This window comes from Marmota monax, unplaced genomic scaffold (genome assembly GCF_021218885.2).
Source record: "Marmota monax isolate L192 unplaced genomic scaffold, Marmota_monax_Labrador192_F-V1.1 WCK01_AAM20220418_F8-fsc00055, whole genome shotgun sequence".
In the NCBI taxonomy this organism is placed as follows: domain Eukaryota; kingdom Metazoa; phylum Chordata; class Mammalia; order Rodentia; family Sciuridae; genus Marmota; species Marmota monax.
The window spans coordinates 8793435-8810807 of NW_026695205.1; the positions used below are offsets into that span (position 1 = coordinate 8793435).

General features: G+C 36.6%; 1 protein-coding gene across 6 annotated transcripts in view; it reads left to right on the forward strand.

The window, feature by feature from the left end:
- The first annotated feature begins 16 nt into the window (after positions 1-16).
- Positions 17-17373, forward strand: part of Nme7 (NME/NM23 family member 7) — a 190074-nt gene continuing 172717 nt past the window's right edge. The window contains exon 1 of one of the 6 annotated variants that reach the window (XM_046430225.2): positions 17-216. In XM_046430225.2, the coding sequence (XP_046286181.1) occupies positions 214-216 (3 nt within the window). In that variant the 5' untranslated portion in view covers positions 17-213. Of the gene's footprint in view, positions 217-16906; positions 17135-17373 lie in introns of those variants that run through there. The other 5 variants (XM_046430226.2, XM_046430227.2, XM_046430229.2 and 2 more) reach the window with 5 other exon arrangements.

A 17373-nucleotide genomic window follows, 5' to 3' on the forward strand; every position in this document is an offset into this window, starting at 1 on the left:
AGTGCGGACGGAGGAAAGAAGAAGGCGCGTTCGTTGCCTTGGCGACACCTGAAGGGGCAGGCCCACCCGCTGCTTGGGCGGAACTGAGGACTCCGTGCTTCCAGCGCGGGGCCCAGATGGGCGGGGCTCTGTCCCCGGAGTAACCGGTTGGCGGCCTTGGTGATGCTGTGTTCCTGTCGCCACGGCCGGTTTTCGTCCTGAGATCCTGTAGCCATGGTGAGTGCGGGGAAGCCAGAAGAATGGCTCCAGGGTCGCGTTTGGCAGCGTCCCCAGCCGGCCCGGCACCTTCGCCCCGCGGGCTGTGCCCCGAATCCGACCGCGGCCCTGCGCAGGGTCTCTGCGCGCAGTGAAGGGCGAGGGGAGGCGCTCCCAGCAGGGCGCCGGTGCCAGGGCTTTCCGCACCCGGTGAGCTGCGTGACTCTGACGGCCCCTAGATGCAGCTTGCGCTCCCGGGTGGCGCGGCTCCCAGGCCAAGAAGGCCCCCCCCACCCACCCAACGGGTGCACGTGCCCTTCACTTTCCTAGTCAGCCCACCACCTTCTAGGTGTGTCTAGGAATCATTTGGAAAGCTCCTGAGAATGAGCAGGAATGGGGTTCCTGTGTGCATTTAAAACATATATATATATATATATATATATATATATATATATATATATATATATATATATATATATTCTAATTTGTTACACATGACAACAGAATGCATTTCAATTCATTGTTCACAATTGCAGCACAACTTGTTATTTCTCTGGTTGTACACAAAGTAGAGTCGCACCAAAAGTACAGTCGAATATGTACCTATGGTAATGATGTCCATCTCATTCTACCATCTTTCCTGCCACCTTTGGTTTTCTGGATTGGCTTTCTTTGCTTAGCATGATATTCTCCAATTCCATCCATTTACCTGCAAATGCCATGATTTTTATTCTGTTTTGTATACACCACAGTTTCTAAATCCATTCATCTATTGAAGGGCATCTAAGTTGCTTGCATAGTTTAGCTATGAATTGAGCTGCTATGAACATTGATGTGGCTGTGTTACTATAGTATGCTGTTTTGAAGTCTTTAGGGTATAAACTGAGGAGTGGGATAACTGGGTCAAATGGTGGTTCCATTCCCAGTTTTCTGAGGAATCTCCACACTGCTTTCCAGAATGGTTACAACAATTTGCAATTATACCAGCAATCTAAGAGTGTGTCTTTTTCCTCAAATCTTCATCAACACTTATTGTTGCTTGTATTCTTGTTAACTGCCATTCCGACTAGAGTGAGATGAAATCTTAGAGTAGTTTTCATTTGCAGTTCTCTAATTACTGGAGATGTTGAACATTTTTTCATATATTTGTTGATCGATTGTATTTCTTATGAGAAGTGTCTGTTCGGCTGCTTGGCCCATTTATTAATTTTTTTTTAGTGTTAAGTTTTTTGAGTTCTTTATATATCCTGGAGATAATGCTGTGACATACATGTGGCAAAAATTTGCTTCCAAAATGTGGACTCTCTCTTCACTTCTTTATTTCTTTTACCAAGAAGAAGCTTTTTAGTTTGAATCCATCCCATTTATTGTTTCTTGATTTTATTTCTTGTGCTTTAGGAGTCTTGTTAAGGAAGTTGGGGCCTAATCTGATATGATGAGGATTTAGGATCTACTGTTTCTTGTATTAGGCATAGGGTTTCTGGTCTAATACCTAGGTTCTTGATCCACTTTGAGTTGAGTTTTGTGCAGGTGAGAGATAGGGGTTTAGTTTCATTTTGCTGCATATGGATTTCCAGTTCTCCCAGCACTATTTGTTGAAGAGGCTATCTTTTCTCCAAGGTATGTTTTTGGTGCCTTTGCCTAGTATGAGATAACTGTATTCATATAAGTTTGTCTCTGTGTCTTCTGTTCTATACCATTGTTCTACATGTCTGCTTTGGTGTCAATACCATGCTTTGCAGTATAGTTTAAGGTGTGGTATTGTGATGCTTCCTGCTTCACTCTTCTTGCTAAGGATTCTTTTGGCTATTCTGGGTCTCTTATTTTTCCAAATGAATTTCATGATTGTTTTTTCTGCTTCTACAAGGAATGACATTGGAATTTTAATTGAAAATCACATTGGCTCTGTTCAGCGCTTTGGGTAATATGGCCATTTTGACAATAATGATTCTGCCTATCTAGGAGCATGGGAGATCTTTCCAACTTCTAAGGTCTTCTTCAATTTCTTTCTTTAATGTTCTGTAGTTTTCATTGTAAAAGTCTTTCACTTCTTTTGATAGATTGATTCCCAAGTGGTTTTTTTTTTTTTTTTTTTTTTTTTTTTTTTGAGGATACTGTGAATGGGGTAGTTTTCCTAATTTCTCTTTCAGAAGATTCATCATTGATGTATAGAAATGCATTTGATTTTATATCCTGCTACTTTGCTGAATTCATTTATTAATTCTAGAAGTTTTGTGGTGAGATTTTTTTTAGATCCTCCAAATGTGGAATCATGTCATCAGCAAATAGTTTGAGTTCTTCTTGTACCGTTTGTATCCTATTAATTTGTCTAATTGTTCTGGCTAGAGTTTCAAAGACTGTATTGAATAAAAATGGTGAAAGAGGGCATCCCTGTCTTGTTCCTATTTTTGGAGGGAATGCTTCCAATTTTTCTCCATTTAGGATGATGTTGGCTTTGGGTTTAGCATACAATGTTGAGGTATGTTCCTACTATCCCTTGTTTTTCTCGTGTTTTGAACATAAAAGAGTGCTGTATTTTGTCAGATGCTTTCTCTGAATCAATTGTTATAATCATATGATTCTTATCTTTAAGTCCACTGATGTGATGGATTATGTTTATTGATTTCTGTACATTGAACCAACCTTGCATCCCTGGAATGAACCCCACTTGATCATGGTGTACTATTTTTCAAATATGTTTTTGTATGAGATTTGCCAAAATTTTATTGAGAATTTTTGCATCTATGTTCATCAAGGGTATTTGCCGCAGGCTGGCTGGGCACAAATCACGAGCCACTGAAGCAGGAACAAACTTTATTTCTGAACTCCACCAGCATACTCCACACAGGCTCCCCAGGAACTCTCCCGAACACCACGTGGGTCCTCCAGGAACCAACAACCGGAAATCCCTCTTCCGGAAATCCCTTCTCCCGCACTTCCCCAACCAATGGGAACTCTCTGGGAATCCCCAGGAGAACTCCAAAGTAGCGCGAGAACTCCAAAGTAACAGGCTGAGGCGGACAGTAAAGGTCTAATATACAACCGAATCAATCCAGCATCATCTTAATGGCTTGCCTCTCAACCAATACTATTGGCAAAATGCCGGGGGCCATTCCGACTCTGCTGTGGCTCTCAGCAGGTATTGGTCTGATATTTTGATGTGTCTCTGTCTGCTTTTGGTATCAGATTGATACTAGCCTCATAGAACGAGTTTGGAAGGGTTCCCTCCTTTTCTAGTTCATGGAATAATTTGAGGAGTATTGATATTAATTCTTCTTTGTAGGTCTTGTAGAACTCAGCTTAGAATTCATCTGGTCCTGGAGTTTTTCTTAGTTGGTAGGCTTTTGATGGTGTCTTCTATTTCTTTGCTTGAAATTGATCTGTTTAAGTTGTGTATGTCTTCCTGGTTCAGTTAGAAATTTGTCAGGGTCTTTGAGGTTTTCTATTTTACTGTAGTATAAATTTGCAAAATGGTTTCTAATTGTCTTCTGTATTTCACTAGTGTCTGTCATGATATTTCCTTTGTCATCACAAATTTTAGTGATTCGAGTTTCTCTCTCCTTATTTTCATTAGGGTGGCTAAACGTTTATGAATTTTTTTTTTTCACAGAACCAGCTTTTTGTTTTGTCCATTTTTTGAATTGTTTCTTTTGTGTCAATTTCATTGATTTCAGCCCTAATTTTGGTTATTTCATGTCTTCTCCTTCTTTATCCATGGGTCATTCAATAGTGTATTATTTAGTCCAGGTGTTGGAGGAGGTTCTATTTTTAATTTTATCATTGATTTCTAATTTCATTCCATTATAATCTGATAGAATGCAGGGTAGTATCTCTCTCTCTCTCTCTCTCTCTCTCTCTCTCTCTCTCTTTTGTATTTTCTATGACTTGCTTTGTGGTATAACAAATGGTCTGTTTTGGACAAGGATCCATATGTTGCTGAGAAAAAAGTGTGTTTGCTTGTTGATGGATGGAATATTCTATATACATCTGTTAATTCTAAAGTATTGATTATTTTATTGAGTTCTGTAGTTTCTTTGTTTCATTTTTGTTTGGAAGATCTATCCAGTAGTGAGATAGGTGTGTAAAGTCACCTAGTATTATTGTGTTATAGTGTATTTGATCCTTGAAGTTGAGAAGTGTTTGTTTGATATACATAGATACCCCATTGTTTGGGGCGTAGATATTTATGATTATTATGTCTGGTGATATATGATTCCCTTAAGTAGTATGAAATGACCTTCTTTATACCTTTTTACTAACTTTGGTTTGAAGTCCACTTTATCTGATATGAGGATGGAAACCCCTGCTTGTTTACATGGTCTATGTGAGTGATAATTTTTTTCCCCATCTGTTCGCCATCAGTCAGTGGAAGTCTTTTCCTGTGAGATGAGTCTCTTGAAGGCAGCATATTGTTGGGTCTTTTTTTTTTTTTTTTTCCTGAAATCCAATCTGCTAGTGTATGCCTTTTAATTTATGAATTTAGGCCATTGACGCTAAGGGCTATTATTGAGATATGGTTTGTATTCCCAGTCATTTTGGTTTATTTTTGGTTTTTACCTTGACTTGGTTTCTCTTTTGATTGGCCTTTCTTTTAGTGTAGTTTCTCCCTTTGCAGATTTTTATAGTTATTTTTCACTGCCTCCACATGGAATATTTTGCCAAGAATGTTCTGTAGTCCAGGCTTTCTTGCTGTAAATTCTTGTTTATCATGGAAGGTTTTTATTTCATCACCAAATCTGAAGTTTAATTTTGCTGGATATAAGACTTGTGGTTGGCATCCATTTTCTTTCAGAGCTTAGTATATGTTGTTCCAGGATCGCCTGGCTTTGAGGGTCTGGGTTGAATCTGCTGAGATCCAAATTGGTCTTCCACTATATGTAATATGATTCCTCTCTCTTGCAGCCTTTAAAATTCTATCCTTATTCTCTATGCTTTGCATTTTCATTATAATGTGTCTTGGTTTTGATCTGTTGTAATTTTGTACATTTGGTGTCCTGTAAGCTTCTTGTATTTGATTTTCCAATTCATTCTTCGTGTTTGCAAAAATGTCTGTTTTTATATCATTCTAGAGATTGTGCATTCCTTTGGCTTGAATATCTGTGCCTTCCTCTATCCCAATAAATCTTACATTTGGTTTTTTGATGTTATCCCATAATTTTTGGATGTTCTGTTCATGGTTTCTTACCATCTTCACTGTGTGGTTAACTTTATTTTCAAAATTATATTTTTTGCTTTCATTGTGTGAGGGTCTGTCTTCCAAGTGATCTAGTCTGTTGGTGATGCATTCTATGAGTTTTTTGTTTGGTTTATTGTCTCTTTCATTTCATGGATTTATTTTTTTTTTTCAGAGTCTCTATCTCTTTATTGAAGTAATCTTTTACTACCTGTATTTGCCCTCTTATCTTTTTTATTGGAGTGAACAATTTTTTGCCTGTATTTGCTCACTTTCAGCATTCTTTAACCCCCAGATCATTTCAATTATGAACATTCTGAACTCCTTCCCTACTAAGTTTCAGTTTTCAACACAGACCTAAGGTCTAACTCTGATGGTTCCTGGACATTTATATGCTGGCAACTTAAAGGCCCTCACACTTAGTACAATTCAAACTTGTAAAATTTCCTTCTAGTTGTTCCTATTATCACCAAGTTAATTATGATTCCAGTATATTATAACTGAAACTAGAAATCAAAATTATGAGGGTTGGGGTATAACTTAGTGGTAGAGAGCTTGCCTAGCATGCACAAGGCTCAGGGTTCAATCCCCAGCACCACAAATACATATATACATAAAATATTAGTTATCTTATGTTCTTCTCTGTGTCTCCCGTATTCACATCATCTCCACTTCCCATTTTACTGTAGTATCTCCTCATTTCTTGTCTAGACTATTATAATATCTTTTACACTCTGATCTGCTAATTTGCCAACCTATTATTTTTCTCTGCTCACAAGAAGGAATTTTCTAAAACTCAATCTGTTTATGAGTTTTAAAAATTTAGACTATCCGTTCCTTATATGAAGTGTCTGATAAGGCTCATAAGAGGTTTTCTCTGGCCTCTTCCTTACCTATTCACTACTTTAGCTTTTGGCCTTTTATTGAACATACCAAGAAGCCAGCAGTGTGCCTCTTCCCCTTATTCTGCACTTCCTGTTCCATCTACCTGTGCCTTTGTTTGCTTGCTGTACCCCTGTTGATCCTTCCAGACACAGGTTAGGTGTCTCCTCTTTGTGATGCCTTTCACTACGCAAGGAGGATTGACACTTCTTTTTTTTTTTTTTTTTGTCATTACTTTATGTAGTGCACATTTCTCATATTGTACTTGTTACATGTAGTTGTATTTATTTCTTTATAGATTTGTCACCTTTACTAAACTGTTAACTTTGAGGAATGGTTGTTTCTTTTGTTGACTGCTATGGCTTAGATCATAGTAGGTACTCGAATACTTGCTGAATGACTTGAAAGTAAAAACATATGTGGTAAAAATGGTCTTCGAGAGTGCAAAGTGCTTGGGGAGATTGCTGAATGGAGTCATCACATCTCAGAGTCAAAAGATGTCTGCCACAATTGCTAAATGCTGGTTTTTGTGCCTAGTTGCATTTTGACTTTCAGACTTAAAGTAATGCTGAGAGCTAAGTGCAGTGAGCTCCTCTTCTGGCCGTCTTGCCTTTCCATACTTGTTCCCAGCCAACCCTTCCCCCACTTGCCCTGGCTGGGGTTTCTGGTGGTAACTCTCAAGTGAGTGGTTCATAAAGAACTTTCTGAGGCAGGGACCTTCATGTTGACTGAGTGATATGAAGTGTAGAGATCTGTAGGAAGTGCTCCAGGCAGCATTAACTATAAGACCAAAAGCCTTGAGGTAGAAAAACAGTTGGTACATTTCAGGAACTATGGCTCAATGTAAAAGAAGAATGGAAACTGAGGCAATATAGGGGTGGCCGTGGTGGGGGAGTGGGTGGGAAATGGCAAGAGATATGGCTTATAGGGGTAGCAGAGGCCGGACCACAGGTGCATGTCTGCACACTACCCGGTGGCAGTGCTCCTTGTACTGGGTTCTGACCAATGACCTGCCCTGAAATCAATCTGTGGTGGATAGCCAGTATTAAAAAGAAGAGGTAAGTGAGAATGGTGTCACTCAGTGCAATCCCATCAAATTGGGAGGCAGGAAGATTGCAAGTACGAGGCCAGCCGGGGCAATTTAGGGAGACTTGTCTCAAAATAAAATAAAATAATAAAGACTGGTGATATAGCTCAGTGGTATGGTACCCATGAGGTCAACTCCAGTAATGTGAAAACAAGAAAAATAAAAACCAAAGCAAAACAAAATCTGACATAAAGTAGAAATAGCATATTTATTGCCATGTAGTATGGGTAACTTTCATGAACTTTTTAAAAAAATTTCACACACACACACACACACACACACACACGGTGTGTCTATTGGGTTATGATGTAAAAGATATTTCTTACTGTGAATCATGATCCATGAAATTCAAAATAAAGTCTACTTTATCTTGAATAATATATGTTTTAAAAGGCAAAATATTTGAAATATCAAGGCACACAGGCTCATCTTATTCTTGTTTTTACCAAGTGATGGTGCTCTTATTGTGTCATAGGAAAAACTTTGAATTTAATGAAAGCCTAAAATTGGCTAGAGTAAAATTTTCAAGTTTCTTTCTGCATCCAGATCTCTCTTCTGTATCATTTGCAATCAGTCATTTCTGAGAAAGAGTGGGCCTTTTGAGAAGAGGAGAGAGCTGTCCTTCTCTGTGTACAGCCTTGCTACTGGCATCTGTTTTGCAGCAAGGCTAATAGTTTTCCTGTGAGCTGCTGATGATGGAGGTTTCTTGCTCTGCTGGTTTCTTGTGGCTTCTGGCCACTGTAATTTAATTAAATGATCAGCTTCAACCTGCTTTTGGTTTGTTATAGCTGTGGCTTCCAGCATCAGATTTAGGTTCTGGTCACAAATTCTAGAACCACCTTTGTCTTGTGAAACAGGCAACTATAGTATGCCTTTCATATATATTAGATAATATAAAGAATATCTAGTGTTAGAATCACTAGTATTAGAGTCCTCAATTTTTTTATGCTTAAAGAGAATAAAGAAAGCAATTGTAAGACCCATTTGACTAACAAGGAATGTTATGTAGTTTCTAAAATATAGCATTTATTTGGATACTGTTATCTCACATGAACTGTTAATATAGAAGGACTTTAAAGACTATCAGCCATATTCCATAAAAGTTAGTCTAAACCTTTGAAGTACGAATGTCTCAAAGCTGTTTTAACAGACCTTCCAAAGGCAGTTTCATGATTATTAAATAAAGAATAGGATTTTATTCCATGAATGTGTTTTCAGTTTCCAATGTTATTTATAAAATTTCTTCTAAATAGCTTTCTGTTTTTGTCTTCAGCATCTCTTTCGTGTCCATTCAGAATTCTTTTGATACTTGAACTATTAATTTTGAAGAATTGCAGTTCTAAAGTTCCAAATTTATTGAAACTGAATTAGAAAGCATACAGCTTAAATTACAAATTTGAAACTTAAAAAATTAATTTTCTGCATGTATTTTATTAAGAGTAAAGTCCTAAGTCTATTGTATTCTTTAATAAAACCAGTAGTCTTCATAAAACTGAATAGCATATGATCAATATAACGCCCTAATAAGCTCTTTATTTTTTTCTTTCCTTTTTCTACATGGTCATCATGTTTTCTGTGGGGATTCTCACCTAGTACTTTTCTTGATGGTGCTTTAGCATATGCCTTTTTGTTTCTCATTCTTTTCTTATTCACCAGTTAATCCTAAGTTTAAAAGGGTATGGAGTGTTTTTCATTCTAGGTATTGGTAGCTATACATTGATTAGTAAGACAGCACACAGTGGCCCATATTTCATGGAATTTATAGTGAAAAACAGATACTGGAAAATAAATTATAAAGCGTAAGTTGGGTTGCAAAAGAAAAATTACATGAGGAGGTGGAAATAGAGTGATCTGACCTAACTTGGGGATGGTCAGGGAAAGCCTCCTTGATGATATAACATTTCATATTCCTTTTTTCATTAGTTAAGGAGAAAAACCAATGTATGTGAATAAATAAATGAAGGAGGCCCCTTCATATAGTATAAGGCCCCTTCATATAGTGATAAGCATTCTGAGGAAAATTAAACCAAATAATGCCATAGTGGCTGGTGCCAAGAACAAGTAGCTTTGCTGATGTAGTCAGGGAGGCAATTTTTAAGCTGAGATGTCAATGATAATAAAGGATCTTGCTGGGTATGATGGTGTGTACCTGTAATACCAACTATTCTGCTCAGGCAGGAGGACCCCAAGTTCGAAGCCAGTCTGGGCATCTTAGTGAGAGACCCTGCCTCAAAATAAAATTGGAAAAAAATAAAATAAAAAAGGCTGGGTGTATAACACAGTTGTAGAACCCTTAAAAAATAAAAAGAGTTTGCCAGGTGATAATGTAAAACATTCCATCACAAGCAGAGGCAGTGATGAGTACAGAGGTACACTGGAAAAGCCAGAAGAAGAGAGCACTGCAGTGGAGATCTTAGGGGTTCAGCCAGAATACTGAGGTTTATGAGACTTGGGGAGGATTTTGACCTTTATTCTAAGTGTAGTATTCTCATATATTTTCCCATCTCAAATTTTTTATTTTCCATGGTTCTGTCTTTAAATTGTAGTCAAATTAGTTTGGCCTAACAGTGTCATTTTTTTTCTATCTATAACATTTGTGATTTTATAAACTTTGGAACATATTTTTCTGTCTTTGAATATCAAAGACTCCCAAGTTCTCCCTTTTCAATTTCTGTTTCATAATATAATTGCCCTTTCTGACCTTTTCTCTTTTCATAAGATCGTCTGTAGGTTGTGGTGAACCTGCATATTCCAGGTGAGGGTACATCCAAGTTTCTATATGGTCATCATGTTTTCTGTGGGGATTCTCACCTAGTACCTTTTTTGATGGTGCTTTAGCATATGATTATTATTCTCTAGAAATATCTCCAGCCCTTGCAATGAACTCTGTGTTCCCTTTGCTGCACAAACCGTCTAAACTACTTCATTTCCAAAATCCATTGATATTTTAAGGTTTTCTGTTAATTAGATATGAAAAACAGTAGCTATTAAAATGTACTGCTCAATTCATGCCCATTTTCTGATACAAGACACTTTGCCTAATTAAGTTGCTGTTGTTATCTCTGATGACTCATCTTGTGTGTTGTGCCTTCATATTTCTTCATTCTTTAAAATGTATCTCCATGTGTGTGTGGAATGGCTCTAGGGCTGTCCAATATAGCTAAATTTATGCCTTGTTTTCCATCACTCCAACATCTGCAAGTTAAGTATATATGCTGTATGTTTTATGTGTGTGTGTGTATATATATATATATATATATATATATATATATATATATGCTTAAATAAATTTATTCTATTGTAGAAATATAGGAAGATATTTTGCCACTTTTGTAGATTTGGAAATATAAAAGTGAAAAAATCTCTTCTATAATATCACAACCAAACACAATCACTATTAATAGTTTGGTGAAATATCTCAGTCACATGTACATATACACATGTATTTTCCACTTACTATATCTTGTACATTTTTCCAGATTTATTTTAAGGAGTACATTTTATTCTTTCATTTACTCTGATTTTAGCCAATCCATTTATTGATTAGTTCTGTTAATACCATAAATAGCACTTTTTATACATGTCCATAGTCATTTTCTTAGTATAAATTAGAAAGATAATACCTGGGTGAAGGTCCATGTGCCTTTCTACGGATTTGATACATATTGACAAATTACTAACAGATGTTTTACCAGATTTTGCTGTGCAACATTGTGCTATGGTGCTACCTTCTGCTAAACTCTAAACTGGTATTTCTATATGTTGTATACATATATATAACAATAGATTTGACCTTTAAATAAAAATGCCACTCACTTTTCAGAATATTGAGAAAATGTTAAATTATTATATGCTGTATTGATGAAAGACATTGTAAATGCTTATCTATAGTATTTCTCTCATAAATTGTTAAAATTAAAAGTTTATTGTCTATATATACTGAAGCAGCTAAAGCTGCCTTTCTTTAAACATTACTCATAGGTAACATGCAGTCCCCTCTTGTCTGCCTATTTGAAGAAGCAGCCTGTTAAGGCACGAAGGAACTTGTATAGAGCTAGTAATCTAAATTTTCATTCTTTATTCTAGTTCTGCTGCAGTATTTGTGAGCTGCGCATTGTATGTTCTTCACATTCATTTTCTCCTCCATAAAATCAAATAATACTTTATGTTCAGATTACCTTTAGGGTATTTTGTGAGTATCAAATAAGGTAATGCATATGAAAATAATTTATAAACTATACTGTACTATACATATAAAATGTTACTTACATATGAACTAGATTTCTACATAATGAGAAGTTAGTTGAGGAAAATGGAAGGACATTAAAATCCAAAACAGGTCTCTGAAATAAATATCTGAGGTTAGTAGTAGTATTAACAAGTTTTGTGGCTATAGAAAAATTAACTTTTATATATTAAATTACCTTTTTCTCAATTTTTCTTATAGATTTATTTTTCTAATGGAAGCAATACAAGGCCAGAGAAAAGGTACGGGAGGAGGAAAGATGGCCAGTTTTCAGTATCTCTCATACAACTTTTGGGGAATAGGGCAGCTAAGCATGCTTGGTTTGTACTTAGTAGATATTAACATTTAAGACCCATGAATTTTTACTCAACTTAAATGGATTAGTTGGAAACTTTCACTTTTATTGCAGTTAGTCTTGAGATTTTGTTATTCAGTTATTTAATTGTGAAAGTAGAGTAAGGCCATTCAGAACCAGTCTGTTTCTTCTTACTGAGGTTCAGGAATATGGCTGTGGAAAACCTAAAAATTTCTCCACCTAGGGGCAAGTACAGTTCTATCATTTATGTCAGTCATCTTGATTTTAAAGTAACATTGAATTTTATTGCATATAACCAAAAATTTAAAAGGCGAATATTTGTATTTCTTAGATATATAAATATTTTTTTATAATTAAAAAAATTTAAGTTTTATATTCAAAGGGAGAATGGCTTCTATAATAACATGACCACTTTTTTCCTAGCATTTCCGCTTTCAAACTAGGAATGGCCTTATGACTTTTTTCTTGTCTTTCAGTTCCCTTCACACATAGATCAAGGCATATCACAGGAACACCAAATTAAGTTTGAGTGTTAAGCAAGGACAGAATATAGTGGAAGCTGTCCTCTGGCTCTCAGAGGAAGGACTCCGCAGTGTGTGGAAGAGAGGGCTCTTTCAGAGGAGGGTTTGCTCCTGCTCTCCTGTATAATCCTAGGTTGGCTCTTGGAGACTCTCAGTAATGCTTTGCTTCAAAGACTACCTAAATTCTTATGAATACAAACAAAAAATCTGTAACCTGGAAAGAGGTTTAAATCAAAAGAGAATTTTGGAGAATGTACAAGGAGCTTGATGAAGTGAATCCAAAAGTTAAAAAAGTAAAAGTTCCCTTTACACACAACATATTAAACTTTTTTTAAAGTCACAAGGAATATGCTCATAAAATAATTTGATAGGACTTAAAAATCATTGTTTTTAGTAGTTTAAAATGCTTTTATATAATTTACTAGAGATTTCATAAAAATTACCTGTCAGAAAGCAAGTGAAGAGAATTCAGCAAATGTCCCTCATCTGTGAGAGCTGTTTGAAACCTGATTAATTTCATCAGTGGCTAAAAAGCAAAGCTTTAAACTTACTTGAGGCTGACTGGAGGAAATGATCAAGAAAGATTTTTCAAGAAAGGTTTTCTCTATACAAAGGATTAGAGAGAAATGAAATGGTTGACCTGCTATATGCCATCTTTTCATTAAAACTTTTAAGCTACTGTAATGGAGGGCATATGTTAAAACCAAAAAAACCTTATTAGCTTATAAATCAGAACAAGAAAGCTATTTTTCTTAGTATTACCTATCAAATGCTGAGTGTGTAATAATTTATTACACATGTTCTCTTCATGTCAGGAAACAATCTCAGTTTTTAAAAACAACTAGGTTATACTGCTAGCCCTGGATTTGAGCTTCTTTAGCCTAGAATTTGCATTCTTTCTGGTCTACCACAGTGCAGGTCAAGATGCTTGAAAGTTTTAAATTTCTTAGGAGTAGTTCTCTTCTGCATTTATGTAGATATAGAATTAAAGAGCTTTAACTTCCTTGTTGAAAATATCGATGAAAAACATCGAGGATATGAATGATATAAAACTTTTAAAAAGGCATAATTTATATTGTGATACTTGGCTAAGGCCTTTGCAAAATTAATGTGATTTAATATATAAGTATAGGGTTAGAATGTTTGTAAAATGGGTGTGTACCAGGATATGTTTACATCCATATTGAACGTTAGGTGGCGCTCCTCCATCACTGGACACATTGTTTAGGGCAAGATATCCCTTATGGATTTTATTAGTTGCATATTAATTGTAATCATATCGATGTGACATTCAGATGTCATTCATCTAGATATCTCAGAAGTGCACAGTACCACAGATTATTTCTCATAAAATCAAAGACTCACTTTTTCCCTCTCATATTGGAAAATTGTAGTTTAAACGATAAAAAGATTGGCCTTTGGAATTAAGCTTGAAAATGGTATATTTGGAATCTTTTACTGTACCACAATATCCTTTAACCAATTAAAAGACTCAAACAGTAGGTTATAAAACAAAAATACTGAGTCACATGTGATAATATAGGCAAACATACTGCAAAAAGTAGAAATGACTACCTAATACGATTTTTTCAGAGGATGCTGACTTCTAACATTTGCTGATGTAGTCATGGCTTTGACCTCTGTTACAGAGGTACATTCATGCTTGTAGCCTCTTGAATCTGCATCAGTTGACTACATACACAGTATTTTCTCCAAGGGCAAATATTCAAAAAGTACTCACTCATTTCTTTTCTCATGAGGCTAATAGATCTGCAAATTGTAGCTAGTGCTAAATAATAATAATTTGTTATGCATGCAAATTCACATGCATATTTAGCATCTACAGCATTTGGTATATGAAACAGAGAAAAAATGGAACCAGTCTGATTTATATAGAAGTTCCCTTCTCTCTCTCTCTGCATCTAGGGCCATTACAAACTATATATATAGCATTTAAAAAAATATCTTATTTAGTAGTTTAAAATGATCTTATGTAATTTACTTGGTGTCAGAAAGCAGGTGAAGAGAATTCACCAAATGTTTCTCATTACAAAGGCTGTTTGAAACCTGATTAGTAGCTAAAAAGCAAAGCTTTGTACAACTAGGTGTGAGCATAGGCTTGCTCATTCCATATTTTTCTAACCAATGGAAATAAAATGTTCTGAGGAAGGCACATTTTCTGTTTGAACAAAAGTAGAGCAGCTAAAAAGCAGCCTTCTCAAATTTCTTAGCAATGACACTGGTTCGCCTTGCAATTGGCTCTTTTCCTAGATGAAAAAAGGAATATGAGAGAACATTTCAGGGTCCATCTACAACAAGGTAGGCTTAGAGCCTCCACAGTGGAGGCCACACCCTCTGTGTCTGCCCTTCTTACTCCACCTTCAGGTCATACTGGCCTTGTTGTTTCTTGAACTCACCAAACCCCATCTCCTCCCCCATCAAAATTTTTATGCATTTTTTCTGCCAGGGATATTTTTCTCCTAGGTTTCTACGTGACTGGTTTTCTCTGACATCTCATGGAGATGGCCTTAATTATCCATTCTCTTTGAAGGAGGACTCCCTAGCTCTCCGTACATAATTATCAACATATTTATTTATCATATTGTCTTTATAATCCTTATTATTCTGGGATTATGTTGTTTTTTACATTCTTTGAGGAGACAGAAAATTAGTAAGTAAGCTTCATGTCATCAGGGCCTCATCAGTTTTGATTATCCTAACAGTCTGTTGTCGTGTGTGGCAAAAAGAAGGATGAATTAATGAATAAATTTGCCTTTAAGGCATGGCCACTTTTTCATTTGATAACTGGTGGATTAATTCTGCTTTTAAAATTTACTCATTTAACAAATATTCAATGACATCTACTATGTCATATACATACACCTAGTCCCTTTAGATGTATCCTTAAACAATACATTCTACTGGTAGAGATATGTAATAAAAACATTATAACATACATGATATTTGAAGGTGTTAAATGCTATAGGGAAAAAATGCCAATAAATGTTGGCAGTGCTGCTAGCTGTGGTGAGGATAGTTTAAAGGAAGGTAACCAGGGTCAGTCTTTAAAATGATAGTGAAATGTGCACACACCAACAGCTTCCCCCAATTGCTTCTTTCCCAGCAAGCACAAGCATAGGATTTATTAAAGAATAAGAACAGAACTCTCGTGGGCAAGAAAGACTGATAACAAACTTTGCTCCCTCGGAGTGCATGCGGCTGGGGGTTTATATGGCTCTTGGGTCACTGCTCTTGGTCCAAACTTACACCAATTAGGGCTTGGAAGATGTACTAATGCCATTGGTCCAAACTCATATTAATTAGCATTAACATACTAACCCTGTGGGTTAACTCTTTGAGTCCCAACTTCCATGCAGTCTACCCCACTTCCAATTTCTCCACGCAGGTCAGGAGGCAGTAGTTTGGGTCCTTGGATGCTCTACGCTCGCAGGTTTTGGGCTGCAGTGCCGCATGGAGCGGGCTTCTGTGGCGGGCGACTGTCCAGTGCTCAGCTGGCTGCTGAGGGGTGACAGGTCAACAGTCCTTGGCTCCCTGCGCCTCAGACCCGCTGCACAGTGCTTGCTGTTGGATCTCCAGCCCACCCGGCCATCCACAGGGAACAGTTGGCTGGCTGCGCCGCTTGGCAGTCAGGAAGCTGTGTCCAAAGAATTCCATCTTCTTTGGTTAGTTTCCTGATTTATGCGCATACTATGGAAATAGTTATTTCTTTTGGCATTTTTTCACTCTTTAGGTAAAATTCAGCAGGAAGTAAGTTGAAGGTGCATGTGTTAAGTGTCAGTTGGTGAAACACGAGTCTGTGTTGTCTATTGCAGCATCACCTCTTTTCTGTAAAGAAATGACAGTGCAATCTAAGATGCTGTATTGAAATGGCCTTTTTAAAAAGAAATTAATATCTCGGGAATATGTGGAATTCTCATGGGAGAAGACATTTTCCTTATACTCTCTATATTTTTAAGGCTAAAAATGACTGCAAGTTTGAGGATTCCCCCCACCCCCACCCCAGTGCTGGGGTAGAACCCAGGCTTTGACTTAATTTTGATTTAGTTCTTAAAGGATTTAAATGAAATAAGATAGAATAATTAGCTAAGCTTAATAATTCTTCTTCCTTTTCCTCCTTTGTCTTTATTACTGAGAAATGCTAAGCTGGAGTTGGCAAATGAGATTCTCCACTTGAAAGGTGTTTTACTTGAGCTCCCCTTCTGTTTCCTTTTACAAGGTAGAATTAGGAGGAAGGAATAACCTTCTGAGAACAATCTACCCAGGCTCAGAACTGGTTCTGGTCGCACTAAGATAAAGTTAATATTTGACACATTTCAATGTAGGAAAATACCTGGGGTCTTTGATAAAAAGCCCTAGAGGAAGACCCCTTGTAGAGGACAAACAAACAGGTTATTGCTTAAAATATAGCCTATGGTAATGGGAAAATATAAACCTTTTGGTAGTTGGTATTTTCTACTGTACTTATCATGGTGGCATCTAAGTAAAGTAATAGGAATTGCTATGCTTAGTTGCCTACTATGTCTGGTAATACATTTTTAATGATTTACTATGTTCTCGGAATGCTCAAGACAAAATGAAGTTTGTTCTTTGGAAACCACTTTTCACTCACCCTTACTCGAAGCAGCTGGCTTGAGGCAGCAAGTTCTCAGATGCTGCCAGTTTCTGTTACAGCTATATGTCATCCAGGGTGATTGTAAGTACATGGAGACTTGGACTAAATTTTAGAAACCTGTTGAACTATTACCTTTGTCGTCTACACAGTTTACTTCAGAATGTCTATGAAGTCTCTTGGAAGCAGATAACTGTCTTACAATTGGTCAAGACCAGTAACTGACTCTTTAAACATACAACTTTGGAAAAATCAGATTTCTAATTAGTTCAAGAATTTTCCCATGATACAGTATATAAGTCTTAGTATGATTCATGCAAAGG